The 15,744-nt window shown below is 42.5% G+C and overlaps 2 protein-coding genes across 2 annotated transcripts; both read right to left on the reverse strand.

Moving 5' to 3' along the window:
- Nucleotides 1–3,416: 3,416 nt before the first annotated feature.
- LOC146221817 (putative C-type lectin domain family 20 member A) lies at nt 3,417–5,114 on the reverse strand. The gene is made up of 4 exons (XM_084692077.1): nt 4,641–5,114; nt 4,089–4,458; nt 3,841–3,938; nt 3,417–3,759 (listed from the first exon to the last, which is right to left on the reverse strand). Exons 1-4 carry the CDS (start codon nt 5,070–5,072, stop codon nt 3,598–3,600), a joined length of 1,062 nt encoding a protein of 353 aa, XP_084548203.1. The 5' UTR covers nt 5,073–5,114; the 3' UTR covers nt 3,417–3,597.
- A 4,308-nt stretch (nt 5,115–9,422) lies between these two features.
- LOC146221818 (E3 ubiquitin-protein ligase TRIM39-like) lies at nt 9,423–14,807 on the reverse strand. Its single transcript, XM_084691533.1, has 7 exons — nt 14,624–14,807; nt 12,000–12,593; nt 11,482–11,577; nt 11,036–11,269; nt 10,780–10,927; nt 10,377–10,403; nt 9,423–10,264 (listed from the first exon to the last, which is right to left on the reverse strand). The coding sequence occupies exons 2-7, from the start codon at nt 12,588–12,590 to the stop codon at nt 9,723–9,725; spliced, it is 1,638 nt and encodes a 545-aa protein (XP_084547659.1). The 5' UTR covers nt 12,591–12,593; nt 14,624–14,807; the 3' UTR covers nt 9,423–9,722.
- Nucleotides 14,808–15,744: the final 937 nt, after the last annotated feature.

The following is a 15,744-nucleotide window of genomic DNA, read 5'->3' on the forward strand; positions in this document are numbered from 1 at the left end:
TGCTGGTTCTCAGTCTGGCTCCTCACACTGGCCAGGTCTGTGTGGTGCTGCCTGCAGTAACTCTGAGCTTCTGTCCAGTTCATGTTTTGATCAATGTAGACAAACGTCACTCCTGTAACAGTATAATGTATATTTAGGTGCAAATTAACACTAGAGAACTAGTGAGTGATCGATTAAAAACTTTTGGAAAAGTACAAAATATGCCAGGTTGAACATGGTATAATGTAAGCAACACAAAAACAACTAATTCAATTGGTGTGTCAGATTTATAGTAAGTGTGCAAATGATCAAGCATTGACAATACTCAATGGTATTTAGGGCCCCAAAACAGTCGGGGGACCCAAAATCTAATTTAGCTTAGGGCCCCATAAAGGTATGAATATACCACAACCTCTCTTGTCTTGTTGCCTCAATGTTATTCTACATTAACATTTCAGAACACCTTCTTGTCAAGAATGGAATAGATAATCACTCTACAGAATGTCGGAACTTCCAGCTGTAACTAAATTAAGCAATAAGCCCCAAGAGGCCGTGGTTTACGCTGATTTTAGAACAGGTAAGGGGAGTTGTTGCCGAAAACCCCCTTGTTCTAAAATCAGCGTAAACCACGGACTCGCGGGGCTTATTGCTTTTCTAAAACTTTTACTACAAATATTTTATATGGTTTCATCAATAAAAACAATTAGAAACAAAATTGTTTATTAATAAACCGTCATTCTTTGAAATATTCGATGCGCAGTAATATGGAATGTTAAAGAATGTTATGAGGACAACCTGTGGGGTTATGCTGGATTTTACAACGGCATGGAATGCGATCTAGCCAATCACAATCAAGGATGGGAACAACGCAAGTTTTAGAACAACACAATTAGAACTCTCTCCAGCATCCCTGGCATTCTGATTCTGATTCTCTCATGTGCTTACCTTGGTTGCAGATCGCAGGGGCTCCCAAGCTGCAGTCGTCATCGTACCACTTGCCATCATTGTGATGCCCTACACAGAACTGATTACCTTTGTGGTTATTGGGCTGTCCTTCAGCCCAGTTAGTGAAGACAGTCTCTCCCTCTCTGTAGAACGGACTACGTCCCTGAGACCAGCTCCAGGTGTTGATGCCACCATACAGACCAATCCAGGCCATTCCTGTGTAACCACTGGAAGCTCCATAGACTCTATTCATGTCCTCCATGTTGTCTATGGTGGCCAGGTCAGTGTATTTCTCTCTGCAGTATCTCTGGGCTTCAGTCCAGGTCTTTGGTTCGTTAACAAGGCGGTACTGATGAGGAAGGCATGAGGGGAGGGTACACAGTCCTGTTGACGTGATACAATGAAAGCGCACAAGCAAAAGGTGTATTTTGAGTTAGACCAAGGTAAACATAATCTAGTTGTTTTCCTATGACAACATTTCCAATGCATCTGCCAAACTGTATGTGTCACACCAAAAGCAATTCTTTACATTTTCAAATGTAAGCTTGAATTTTCCCATTAGCTAATGAGATGAGTCCATTTGTGATATTTTAACCAGGATGGCATTATGACCCAGCCTCCCTAAAGTGCTTTAGGCCTAATCTAAGAAAACACACTCTTTGCCTCATTCTTCCCACACACTTCCACGCTGTGTTATTATTTGACACAAACATTTGCAAGCTGGTGTGGAAGAAGTTGGGATTTCCTGTGTGCTTACATTCACTAATCAATAGAACTAGTCATTGGATACTAGTTGGTATGTTCTCATGTAACTTAAGCTTGCTATTAAAATAGTAGATTGTGTCTATGTGTTAGACTGTTGTAACGTCATTACTGCCTGACTGTCACTATCTATGTTTACATTCTTGTGCCCTATAAAAGATGGTCCTCCGGCCTTCAGAGCGGAGAGAGACTTGATTGAGACCTAAACCTGGTGTTGTGTTGTCATTTATTGTCAGAGGTCTGGTTTTCTCTCCCAATCTGCAGATTGATAATACTTATTAAAATCCAGAACTCAACTGAACTTAATCACTCCGTTTATGGAGACGGACAAAACACTTTCTTCATCACTGGCTTGCATGGGTGAATTTTCTTGGTCATGTAATGGAGTCGTTTGGACGAAGTAATTCAGACAAATTAAGGATCTAGTTTGTTGGATGTTGGTTTTGCTCTTAGGCAAACCCTTTAGGTCTTCCATGGTTTTATGACGTTTAAGTTCCTCACTGAGCCATAAACACGTAGCTACTGACCTGAGAGGAGAAGGATGCAGAATGTTCCCCCCTCCATATCTGTCCACAAAGAGGAGATTTGTTGGCAAAATAGTATCATGGATGCTTAGTCAACATGTATTTGCACGTAAGAAATTAAAGTAATCTGTAGATAGCAATGTATGTACAGCGTTTGGTCTTACCTGGACAGAAGAAAGATGATTTGTTATGTCCTCTCTCTCTCCCTCTGTTTCTTTCGATCTGATCTGTCTTTCTCTCTCCCTCTCTAAAAATCTGGTTCTGACTATTTTTGTTTCCTATGAACTAGATTTTCTTTTCTACAATCGGACATGCAAAATGTAGGACTTTAGAAACCAGACTTTTGCATATTTCTCAAATCACATATGGAAATGACCAGAATTGCATCATACCGCACTGCTCACCCTTGTCTTAGAATGACATGGAGGTCGTAGGTGACTTAATTGTGTCTGCGGTAGATCAGTGACCCGTGTGATATTCTGAATACAATAAAAAACGTTACCTAGATAAGTTTTAATTGTATTATTGGTTCAAAGATTAGACATAGAAACATACTGTTATGACAGTTTGTAACTGTGGTGTTTTGAATATCCATCATAGTATGGCAAAAGACCAGCATGTGGTTAACCAATGCTGTGGTGAAAATGCGTTCCCTTTGGTCATGGGTTACAGGTAAATGGTAAAGAATAAAGTCTGAAAGTAAATCATATAAGGTAAAGTGTCACATTCCTAAATAATTGCTGGAACTGAGCTTGACATACAGAAAGAGCTTACAGTAACTACAGTTTTTAACTTTTGTGTTTCACATCTCTTGGAGTATGACATTATCAGACAAGCATGTGGTTCAGCGATGGTACAGTGAGAATATGTTCACTGAGGTCATAGACTGGAGCAGAATGCAAACGACATGGAAACGAACTGTTTTCACTGATGCAAACGATGTTAAACACAGCATGGAAAGTCCACAAATCGATCAATAAGTCAGCAAATCAATACGTATGTATCTTGTGAATACATTCTTCCTTTCCTCCTTTTCAATAATTTTCTCATAATACTCTAGAATATTACAGCATTTTAAAGACAGAACAACTTTATATGCGTTGTTAAGTCTAAAATCTCCTTGTGTCTCAATGGTGGTCATTAATTGTTAGACTTAATGCAACAGTTTGGGAATTGAAGTGAACATTGAAAATACACTGGCCCAAATTCCAAAGGATTAAATTGATTTTATTTGTCAGATATTAACTGAAACAAAATAGGAAAATTAATATGAGTAATAAAAAAGTTTTTTAGAATGACGGTTTCTGACAAATGTACTATTCTGTGGCTGCTCAGCCTCTCTCCCACAACAACACATTACAACGTTATCTGTCCTCTTCCTACAAATTTAGAGCTCCCTCTTGGTCAGAACTGGTTTCCTGTCCCGTTTCTTCCTCTTCCTCTGAGAACTCTCTTCTTCCTCCTTGTGGAAGACCTTTCCATCTAGCTGCTTTTTCCACCTCAGCTGGAAGTCTTCAGTCAGCCCCTTCTCTCTCAGCTTCACCTGGACCTGAGGAGGAGAGAAAGTCTGTACTAAGAATATGTACTCTCCTCTTTAAAGTGAAGATCAACATGAATCAACAAGTCTCACCCGTTGTAAGATGGCCTCCATCACAGCAGGATCCTCTAGGTCCACACCAGAGTTCTCTCTGGTCAGACTCATTCTCACCACCTGCTGCTGCACTGGGACTTGAGACACACAGACAACTGATTATTTTTGACAACATATTGGAACATTTAACAGCACAACTTCACATTCAAATACTTAACCACAGTGTAAAAGAAGGACATAGGCCTACAAGAAAAAAACAGTTGGTGTCATATTTACTTAAAAGAAAAAATTGAACTCACTATTGCAGATAAAGGGTAATGTCTTTTCACAGGGCCAGTCTGCGGATTTGCCAGCGTTAACAATCTCTGATGCTACACAGAATTCATTCCCTAAGTTATTATTAGGTTCAGTAATTTTCCAGTATCTGAAGGTGGATTTGCTACCATCTGACCACTTCCAGGAATCTCTGTACAGGCCGATCCAGGCATTGACATCTGCAGGTTTGATATCCTCAATCTGCTGGTTCTCAGTCTGGCTCCTCACACTGGCCAGGTCTGTGTGGTGCTGCCTGCAGTAACTCTGAGCTTCTGTCCAGGTCATTAATTGATTGATGTAGACAAAAGCTGCACCTGTGTGAAATATTGAGGTTTTGATGAGAATTTACAGACGACACAAGTTGTGTCTCTTTTTGGTTGCAGTGTTTTCCTCAATATTGCTTCTGGGTGGCAGTTCCTTCCTGCAATGCTACACAGAGTCAATAGTTATGTGGGTGAGAGGCCCACAACCTCTGCAGATTCTGTGCACTTTGTCACACTGGACAGCCTCTGTTAAATCAATAAAAACACGTTAATAACACAGATGTGCTTACCTTGGTTACAGAGGAAGGGTCTTCTAACCGAACAGGAAGAGTCAAACCACTTGGAAAGACTTCCAATCCCAGCACACAATTCTGAAGCTATATTTGTGGGTTCATTAACCTCCCAGTTCCTGAAGTCAGCCTGTCCCTCTCCATAGTACTGACTGTCTTCCAGAGACCACCTCCAGCTGTTGATGTCATTATACAGACCTATCCAGACTTCCCTCAGAGGACTAGCTATATTGACTAGCTTGTTCTTGTCCTGCATGTTGTCTATGGTGGCCAGGTCAGTGTATTTCTCTCTGCAGTATCTTTGGGCTTCAGTCCAGGTCTTTGGGATGTTAACAAGGTGGTACTGATGAGGAAGGCATGAGGAGAGGGCACACAGTCCTGTTGATGTATAGTAACAGTGCATTACTAAATAGTCGTAATTAAAAAACGTGCGGTTTAATTATAATAGCACATTTTCCTATAGATGTTGGAGTTTCACCAAACATAATAGATTGACTTTCAAAAAATGTGAACCAATGGAAGGAAACTGATGTTGTTTGTAATCTGTAGCACATCACAAAAGCACATGATATGATCGAATGTAATATCTTTGTACTTGCTACAAATGGTCAATAAACCCTTAACGTAATAAATGACCAGCGTGAAAGGCAGATCTTTTTCTATTTTCACATGATACACACACCCCCCCACACACGCACACACACACACACGCACACACACACACGCACACACACACGCACACACACACACACACACAGATACTAACCTGAGAGTAGAATGATGTGAAATGTGTTTGCTTCCATACCTGTCTATAAAAAGTGGATGTGTTTTTAAATGTATTTGTATTCAGCATTTGATTGGATGATTAATAAACCAGTACTGTACTTGTAGGAATAATCAATAAGATTGAATTCAGAGTGTCTTACTGTACAAGGATTCAATCATAATAATCTAAACAATTATCATTACATTACCAGACAAGATTTGTTGGATTAAGAAATCAAATCAAAAGTAATTTCAAGATAATGTGCAGATTTAAAATTCTCTGTTTTAAATAATTCATAAAGTATCCAGAAGTTCATATCTATAACAACATATTCACCAGTATGAATCCTACCTGGACTGAACAATGTTGAATCTTTCAAATGTTTTCTCTTTCTGTCTTGCTCTTTATCTTCCTCTTTCAATGTCTGGTTCTGATTGTCTGGTTTGCGCTTCACTGCATTTTCTTTTCTACAAATGGAAATGCAAATCCCATACATTAATCCCCTTTACTTCCAACTCTGTCTCTCTCTCTCTCTCTCTCTCTCTCTCTCTCTCTCTCTCTCTCTCTCTCTCTCTCTCTCTATCTTTTCCTCTCACTAACATCGAAGTTTTCCTTGATCCTTTATTCTTTTCAGCCAAAATGTCATACATAAAGTGTAATAACATTGCTTTCATCAAAAGCACAGCTGACAGATGGTACATATCTAGTGCTTCTCTGTAGTACGCCAAACAATTTTGGCGGTGTTGTCTCTTACGAGAGGAGACAGTTGTACAACAGAAACTTAACAACAACAAACACAGAAAATACACATTAGCAGGTGTCACTCAGAACTGATACGTGCTTTCGGTGCCCTCAGGCCAGACGAACAGGCCAAGCTTGAAGAAGTATGAGAGACATCCTCGGATGGACGGCAGGGGTCAGGAGGTGTTGATGAATGCGGAGGTCGAAGACGGGTATTCTATTGAATTTTTTCATTGTAATGTTGTTGTATTCTTTATTTTTCTGCTGCTTTTAATGTTTTTTTGTACCTCTGTACAGTGTCCTTGAGTGCCGACAAAGGTAAAATGCATTATTATTATTGTTGAGTAGCAAGGTTTGAATGGTAGCCTAAATCATATATTTAAAGGTACAGTGGTAAAGAAATGGTAAAGAAATGGTACAGTGAGAATATGTTCACTGAGGTCACGGACTGCAGCAGAATGCAAACCACATGGAAACAACGTGTCTAAGCTGATGCAAACTGGATGCTAAACACTGTAAAGGGTTGTTTCTTTAGGAGAACATAAACAAACATCGTCACCACCTCTGTTCTTGACAGAAACGTGTTTATTCTGGACTCTAAACAGTCTTTCTTCTTCTTAATCCTTTCATCTTTTTGAAGAATTCTATTAGTGACTACCTCCAGGTGTAGATATTCTCAGAGATCCTGAGATGCTGTCTCTTTCTCTCTCTCTCCCTCCCCTGTCTCTCTCTCTCCCTGTTTCTCTCTCCTTCCCCTGTCTCTCTCTCTCCCTGTTTCTCTCTCCTTCCCCTGTCTCTCTCTCTCCCTGTTTCTCTCTCTCTCCCTGTCTCTCTCTCTCACATCCCCCCCTCTCTCTCTCCACTTCACTCTCTCTCCCTCTCTCTCCCCCCTCTCCCCCACTCTCTCCCTGTCTCTCTCTCCCCCCACTCTCTCTCTCCCTCCCCTCTCTCTCTCTCTCTCTCTCTCTCTCTCTCTGTCTCTCCCCCCCTCTCCCCCACTCTCTCCCTGTCTCTCTCTCCCCCCACTCTCTCTCTCTCTCTCTCTCTCTCCCCCCTCTCCCCAGGAGGCGTCTCTCTGCCTCCACACCCACACCAGGGAGGTGTCTGAGGAGAACCAGCGTCTGCGGTCCAGTACCACCTGCAGACACAAGGTGGCGCCAAGACATACAGGCACTGACTCCTGAAGGGGGATCGTTTCATACGGTTTGGGATGCTTGTCCTCTTGTGAAGATCAGCCCTGGGTTCAAAGAGCAGAAATAGCAGGAAGTCATTAAACTGGTTAAAGCTGGTCCACTTCTCTGACTCTCCTTCTTACCCTCTCGTTATCTGTCTCCACTTCTCCTTGTCCTCCTTGTCCACTTACAAAAGTGTCACTCGCTACTGCTTTTCATATATTAACATGAACATAAAAATCTAAAACTGATGTCAAAATCCTGATAGTCATTTAGGTTGGGTTATGGTTACGCTAAACCGAAACTCTTACATACCATGAATGGATGTCTTGAGGGCCAGAATAGTATGTTGAGAAGCAGAGAAATGAAAGGAATAAAACACTCTGTTTGGTTGATTTTTTTCTTTCCTCTAATGTGTGATTCACCATGACAGGATTATAGGACACTTTATAAAACTTGGGGCAGGAAATGTAGGTGTTGCAGCAATGGAAAAGACAGGTAGAGATAGTAAAATCACTTATGAAAGCAAGGATTCAGAAACACAAATACAAAAAAAATTATAATAAAAATGTTTACTTTTGTTACAGTATTTTACAATACTTTATTTTCAATGTTTTAGTTTCAATACTGTAACAAGTTTCCTAAACTCTTGACACAGTTAGTACAACATCCGTCGTTGGCTATACAGTTAACACATTTCTTGTTGCTTTGACACAAAATGCAGAGTAAACACACATTTAAAATACTTAAACTTATTTTACACACAAGCTCAACCAAGACCAAAACAATTTACTGCCCAATTTACCAATGCTGTCACACTGTATATCCGAACAGATATCATCGTGTTCTAAACCTAACTTATCGGCTAAAGTCTGGTAACATCGTGTTCTAAACCTAACTTATCGGCTAAAGTCTTGGTTGCACTGCCTCTAGTGGTGAATGTGCAGCATTGCATTGAGAGAGAAAGAAAAAAACAGAGAGTGGGTGAGTTGGAGAGAGGGGGAGGAGGAGAGAGGGGGGGAGAGGGAGGGGACACTAAAAGAGGGATAGAAGGAAGAACCGGAGAAAGACAAAAAACTATAGAAGTGAGTCATTTGCAACCAAACGGAGGGGAGACAGCTGTCTCACATTGTAATTTTGGGTTAAGAGATCTGGACCGGCTAACCGTATTATATTCTGGGGGGGGGGGGGGGGGGGGGGGGGGGAGGGGGAATGATTGAATGTTTTATGATAATTTCGGACAGCGTGCGTGGTTACCTGCCGTAGCGTAGCACATTTATATTTAATTTATATTTTTGTATCAACATATTGGTGGGGACATTTTGACCAGATTTGAATATTGGTCGGATGTGTCAAATACATTAAAAACTGCAACACCTGAGCTGGAAAGGGTGGCAAAACACGTGAAAACTAACCAACCTTCAATTATAACCACCCTATAATAACATATATTATAAATATACAATATTATAGTAATTCCAAAATTCCAAAAAAGTAATTCCATAAATACATATATGTACTCTAAACTGTAAGTGTGTAGCAAATAAGTTATTAAGGATATTCAGTAAGAAATTAACCATAAAGTGTAATGGTCAATCATTAGTGTTTCCCAGAGAAGTTTTAACTAAACGGTTGGAACTGAGTTTAGACACAAGTACATACAGTCTTTACAGTATATTAATGTTTTGTAAATATTCTTTTTAGTATGTCCTTACACAAGCATGAGGTTAACCACTGCTAGGTTCAGAGAATATGTTCATATTAAAATCCTTGAAGTATGACATTGTACAATCAGTGGTTAACCAATGAGAACATGTTTGGTTTTGTTTGCTTGGTTTTGGGTCTGCAGAACAATGCAAACGAATGGAAATAAACTCTTGCACTGATGCAAACTACTGTAGAGTCTAGTATCTTAATGAGCGCACAAAGGTAATACTTGCTGTCCTTCACTCAGCCTTGTTTATTCAAGAATTGTACAAGTAACATGCGAACTTTCTTCAAATCCAATCAATCAACCAACCAATCATTTAATCAAGCAATCGATTAATCAAAATGTAAATGAATCAAGGAGTGACAAATTTAACAGTTTAATACAGACATTTGTTGCAAAGCTTATCAGTGTGTATACTCTCTGTAAAACAAAACAGGTAAAAAATAAAAATAAAAAATGCGTTGAAAAACTGTAAATAACAATCCTGACGTAACTGGATTCAGGATGTGTGTTCGACTTCATGCAGCGGCGGCTGAAGCTGAGAATGCCATTGGCTGCTTCAAGTCAGCCGGGCTGCATGAAGTCAAACACACCAAAAGTTCCCCTATCTAGGGACGTCACATGACATCCCATCTGTCTATCACATGTGTCACTTCACTCTTGTCAGCTGACCGGTGAGATGACCAATGGGGCTGTGTTTTTACCGTCGTCGCTCACGCTGGGGCTGAGAAAGGGGTGGAGCTTCTCCCCCCTGAAGGAGTAGCCGTCGTAAGAGTAGATGTGAGCCCCGGCCTCCACGTCGTAGAAGGACACCAGCCCCTCCTCATAGTCCACAAACACCCCCACCTTCTGGGGCTTCTCCTTCAGACTGAGGAGCACCGATGGAGACTCCAGCGCCCGGTACTCATCCCCGCTCCTCAGCCTCACCGTCCAGTAGCCGTTATCTGGAGTGGACGTGATCATCCCTTTCCGTTTGACGGACTCGCGTACGACGCCCAGGTCCCAGAAGGTCTTCCCGCCCACGTCGACCTGGAAGTAAAACCTTCCGGACAGGAAGCCCTGCGTTCCCAGGACGCAGAGGACGGGGTCGAACCTCTGCGGGTTGTCGGGAAGAATCTGGAGTAGGTCCCCGCGTCCCACCTGCTTCCCATCTGCTGATAGGACGAGGTTGGGGTGGGCGGTGTTCGGGTCCAATCTCACGTCCACTGGAGAGGCAGAGGACGATTGACGTTGAAATCGGTCTCAAATCAACGAATAGATCGACGGATAGATCGATACAGTGATTAATAAATCGAGACCTTTGCAGGACGACATTACCTGAATACTTCTGAACGCTCTTCAACTCTAGTTAGACGAGAGGAGGGAACAGACATCAGCATGATATCTTCAAGAATACACAGAGTAGTAATAACATGCAGGTCTAAATTGTCCTATGTCAAATATAGTTACAAATTATATATATTATATATAATTATCCAAATTATAGTCACACCACAACAGTAGTAGTCTTACAGCTGAGAAACAAACATCACAATTCTCCAGTGAAGATGGATACTCAGAACATCTTCAAACTACATACATGATCAAACTAATATTATACATGTTCATACTTTCCACGTGTGCTAAATGCACGTTGACGTCAATAAAAGCAGCCACTGAGAGTCTAAAATGCAAACGTAACCAAAAACACAACACTCCAAACAGAGAGAACAAGTCTTACCTTTCTTTCTCAGGGTCTCCAACTGCTTTTTCACCACCTCCTCCAACTGAGTCACCTTTTTCCGCATCATCCCCACAAACTGGTGGGAGTGGACGCTGACCTCAGACCAGTCCTTGGTGGGTGGACGGCTGGAGAGAGACGGGAATCTCTAACATCAGGAAAGGAAAGAAACACACTTAGTCAGACAGAGAATGTACGTGAACCCATTTCATTCAGCGTCTTTCCTCGACAAACGAGACGCATGGTGGGTCCAGACCCGGAGTAGGAGGAGGTGGTCCTCAGTGTGTGAGAGCTCCTCCAGCTCAGACTTCCTCCTCCGAAGCTCAGCGATCTCCTGCTCCAGGTCTTGGACGAGGCCTCTGGCCTTTGTCTCCGCTGCGCTCTGCTTCTCCTCCACCTCCCGATTGAGCTCCGCCTGGCCTTTCCCCGTCTCGTTGATCAGAGCGGCGAAAAGACGGGCGCCTTCCGTCATCTCTTCCTTCGCGCTTTTCTGACGAGGGAGAAGAAACGCTTCAGGAGGACTCAAACGCTTCAGAAATGTGCCTCTTCGACTTGGCGAGAAGGTGAAAAAGCCTGTGTCGAGCCTGAATCTACGTTCAACTCAACTGCCGCTTTGAAATTTGAGGAGGTTTCTCAACGCGTGTTAGACTGCAAAGTTAAACAAAGATCCACTGTGTGTTTAAAAACAGGAGGAGAACTCACCCTGCTGGTCTCCATTGAGGATTTGATCTCCTCCACCTTCATGACTCTGGTGTGAATCATCTGCTGAATTCCTTCCTCAGTCTCCTTCATCTGGATCTGAATAGCATTACAGAGCAGTTAGATTACAGAGCAGTTAGATTACAGAGCAGTTAGATTATAGAGCAGTTCTCTGCAGCCTCTTGATCTGTATTCAAATGTTCCAACCCTGAGCTGCACCACTCCCCATAATTATGACGGTATCATGGAGGACCACTGGGGTTAAATGGATGCTAACAATACGTAAATCCAGTTGTGACTTCAATCAAGTCACCAGTTGCCATGTCGAGACCTTATCGCAATTATGCTTTAACCGATAACAATTTAATTTCAAGTGTCTCCTACACAGTAACTCCAATTTGATACAGGTGCAGCTGTGTTGTTACATGCTAATTTATGTAAATATTTAAGCAGGTTAGTTGTACCAGGTGAATAAGGTTGTGTCGATTTGAATCGGGGTTAAATGACAAGCAGAACCCTACCTTCCTCCTCCCACACTCTTCCTCCAGAGAGACGGCCTGGTGGTCCCGGTGGTTCGTCTCCGTGCAGAAACGACACACGCTCGTCTGGTCGCTCGTGCAGAACATCTCCAGGAGCCTCTGGTGCTTCTTACACATCCTGTCCTCCAGGTCCTCCACAGGGTCGACCAGCTGGTGAACCTTCAGCGTGGCCACTCTCTGGTGAGGCTCCAGGTGGGTCTCACAGTAGGAGATCAGACACACCAGGCAGGACTTCAGGGCTCGGAGCTTCGTCCCGGTGCAGACGTCACACGCCACCTCCCCCGGTTCGGCGGCAGCGGCGGCGGGAGCAGCCAGCTCTGAGGTGCTGCCTCTCATCCTCTTGAACTGGTCGCTGATTTCCTTGAAGGCGTCGTTGACGCTGATCTCAGGCCTGGATGGAAAGGTTCTCTCGCAGCTGGGGCATTTCCACGTCTCACAGTCGTCCCACACACTGTTAACGCAGGCCAGGCAGAAGTTGTGTCCGCAGGGGGTGGTGACCGGGTCTGTGAACACCTCCAGGCAGATGGAACACTGGAACTGTTTCACTGACAGCAGGCCGATGGGGGAAGTCATTTTCTGTAACACAGGAAGATGGGGGAGAAGATGACAGTCAGTATAGCGGAAGTTCTTGTAGGTCCTGAATGTCGGTTTGGATATAAACTTCTGCTAAATCAATGTGTTTCGTTGTTAGAGGAAGTAGCTTGTGAGAGAGAGCACGCTTAACGTAAACGATCTGACAAGGGGATTTTACATGTATTTTTACATGGTTGTAATAATGTACATAAAGCGGTCAGATTTGTCAAACACACTGTCTGAATTGCATTGCCCTGGTAGCTCACCTGTTAAGTGCATGTATTGTACAAGCTCAGGCCTAACCACGGGGCAACATGATCGAATCTAGCCTAGGCCATTTCCCGAACAATCAATCTCTCTCTCAATAGCTTCAATGACCTCAATTACATAAACTTTCTATCACCCCTCTTGTCTTTCTTGTACTGCTAATCTGGCTGACCAGGCACACCCTTCCTCACCACTGGAATAGAACCAGAACAGCCTTAACCTAACATTCCAAATTAGAACTCCTTTGTGAGTCACCCAGAAGCTCAATGTTCTACAGGTGTTTCCTAGCTCAGTTAAACACAACCTCGCGGGCTGTACAAAAAGACTGTGTTGTGACTTGACAGTTACACAAGCTACTGTCGAGGCACTTTGGCTTAGCTTACATTCAAGGAAGTTTTCTCAAAGACTTGGTTGAAAGATTGGGTGTTGTCATCGTAAATGCTTTAAGACTACATCTGCCATACAACTGAAGAACTGATCTTCCGTCTATCTTCGAGAACCTTTCGAGTAACGTTAAGGACAAAGGACAATATTTTACATTACTGTTACATTCACAACGTCTTTACAACGACACTTTACATTACTGTTACATTTTGTGTTAATGTTGGTGTCCTTTGCACTAACAACCTTGTTACTGTAGGTATTGTTGTGTGGTTACATGGTAGTTAATGTAATCTTAATGTGTTTCTATGACTGCCACCTTTGGTTTTCCACCTTTGGTCTGACACTTCTTACAGAGTAACAGCTCATAATAACTGAATATTAGTGCTGTCAGTTTAACGCGTTATTAACGGCGTTAACGCAAACCCAAATTGACGGCGTCAATTATTTTATCGCGCGATTAACGCTCTTTTTGGCCTAGCAAACGTTGTAGTTTTTTTCACATGCTGTTGCAACAACTACCGACGTTAGAAAAACTACAACACCACACCGGATCTAGCTAGACCGGAAACAAAACAACAGGCACGCCAAACACTCGTTTGGCTTGCGAGCTGGCTAAAGAGTGGTAGCAGAGCCCGTTTACGGATATTAGACATTCTCTGGTAGTAGGCTAACGTTACGTTTTGAGTGGATGACGAGCGCGAGATGCCGAAATGGATGCCAATAAGATTCTGAATGGAAAGTTTGCTTTTAAAAAGTTGCCAAATGGTTCTATTGACAAGACCAGTGATCTGTGTGTTTTGTCGTTGTAAACTGAGCTATCATCGCAGCACGTCCAGTCTGAAATACCACTTGATAGCCAAGCACACAGCTGATGCGAATTCTCTGCCACCTCTTCAGAGCCATGCGATTGCAATGTTGTTTTCAATAAAAAAAATATTTGCACAAAGCAATCCAAACCACTTTTCTATGTTGATAAGAGCATTAACATTTGAAAAAAGATTGGGACAAAAAGAATTCAGGGACATTTAGAATAGATAAAAATGTGCGATTAATTGTGATTAATCGCGAGTTAACTATGACATTAATGCGATTAATCGCGATTAAATATTTTAATCGTTTGACAGCACTACTGAATATCCTATGGTCCTATGGTATTTCCTGTGAGAAATCTATGCATTATAACAACTGTACATCTAACTGTTTTGTGATCAAAAACAAAATGTAATCAATCTTAGTGATAGTTTCTCACCATACTGGCAGGCAAATGGACTTGTTTTAAGCATAAGCAAGCTCATAAATAATATTCTGGCACTTAAATCTGACAGGGCATTTTGGCAGTGTGAGTATCAATGCTGTACGCTGTAAAAGTATCTGTTACTCACGTTGTGTGGTTAGGTGGTGGGCGCCAGGGTCTTCGTCAAACAAGCCTTTCCTGGTTCGCTGCCGGGCAGACGGCTGTCTCTGTCATGGACCAGGTGGAACTATTACCTGGTAGAGCTGTACGACTAGTGATACAGGAAAGGGAGGGTGTGTTTGGTGAGGCTAGCTGTCAAACAGGTCAGTGTCCTGTCACCATGGTTAATCATTACTGTTAGTTGTTACGGTTGTTAGACAGTTAGCCCCGCCCCCCTTATCTGTGTCGTGGGTCTCTGAGCTGCATGGGAGTCTGTCTCCAGCTAAATGACTGAACTAAATGACTGAACTAAATGACTAAGCTAAATGATAGAGCTAAATGACTGAGCTAAATGGCAGAGCTAAATGGCAGAGCTAAATGACTGAGCTAAATGACTGAGCTAAATGACTGAGCTAAATGACTGAGCTAAATGACTGAGCTAAATGACTGAGCTAAATGACTGAATGACTAAGTGTCTCCATGCACACCTGTGCACCGGTCTCAATGGGGCAGTGTTCAACACCTGGTGCGCAGTTATCATGCAAAACTTTTATGAGTCATGAGTGTGTGTGTGGGTGTGTCTGTGTGTGTCTGTGTGTGCGTGTACAGTTGCGACCTGAGTAATCTTGTGTATCAGCATTCCTTGGGTCAGGTGACTGTTGATTTACACCTGGAAGCCAAGGTTACATCCTGGATGGAAGGGACGCACCCTCGTAAGAATCACAAGCTATTCTATCGCATGTCATGTGACATGCGTGTGACTACAGGGTGCCTCTGGGAACTAACCAGAGAAACACCTAGTAACTGTTTTCATGAAACATTTCAAGTTTCCAACCACATAATCAAACTTGAGATCGTCAAACGTAATCAGGCCGATGTTAAGCTTGTGGTCTTTGGATAATGGTAATAAAAATGTAATAATCTGTCAGAGCCAATCACAGCATGTGCCAGGTTAAGGAACATATAAACAACCAATGAGATTCATGAGATCACATATGCTCATCTCATAGGCCACCACTAGAGGGCAAAATCAGTTCAGGTCATTTGTCTTGCAACCACATCCCTGTTCACCCAACCTTCCTCACACATTCTCAACCAACCAGTTGAAAA

Source organism: Hypomesus nipponensis, chromosome 25 (assembly GCF_054491055.1).
Source record: "Hypomesus nipponensis isolate SF chromosome 25, ASM5449105v1, whole genome shotgun sequence".
Lineage (NCBI taxonomy): Eukaryota > Metazoa > Chordata > Actinopteri > Osmeriformes > Osmeridae > Hypomesus > Hypomesus nipponensis.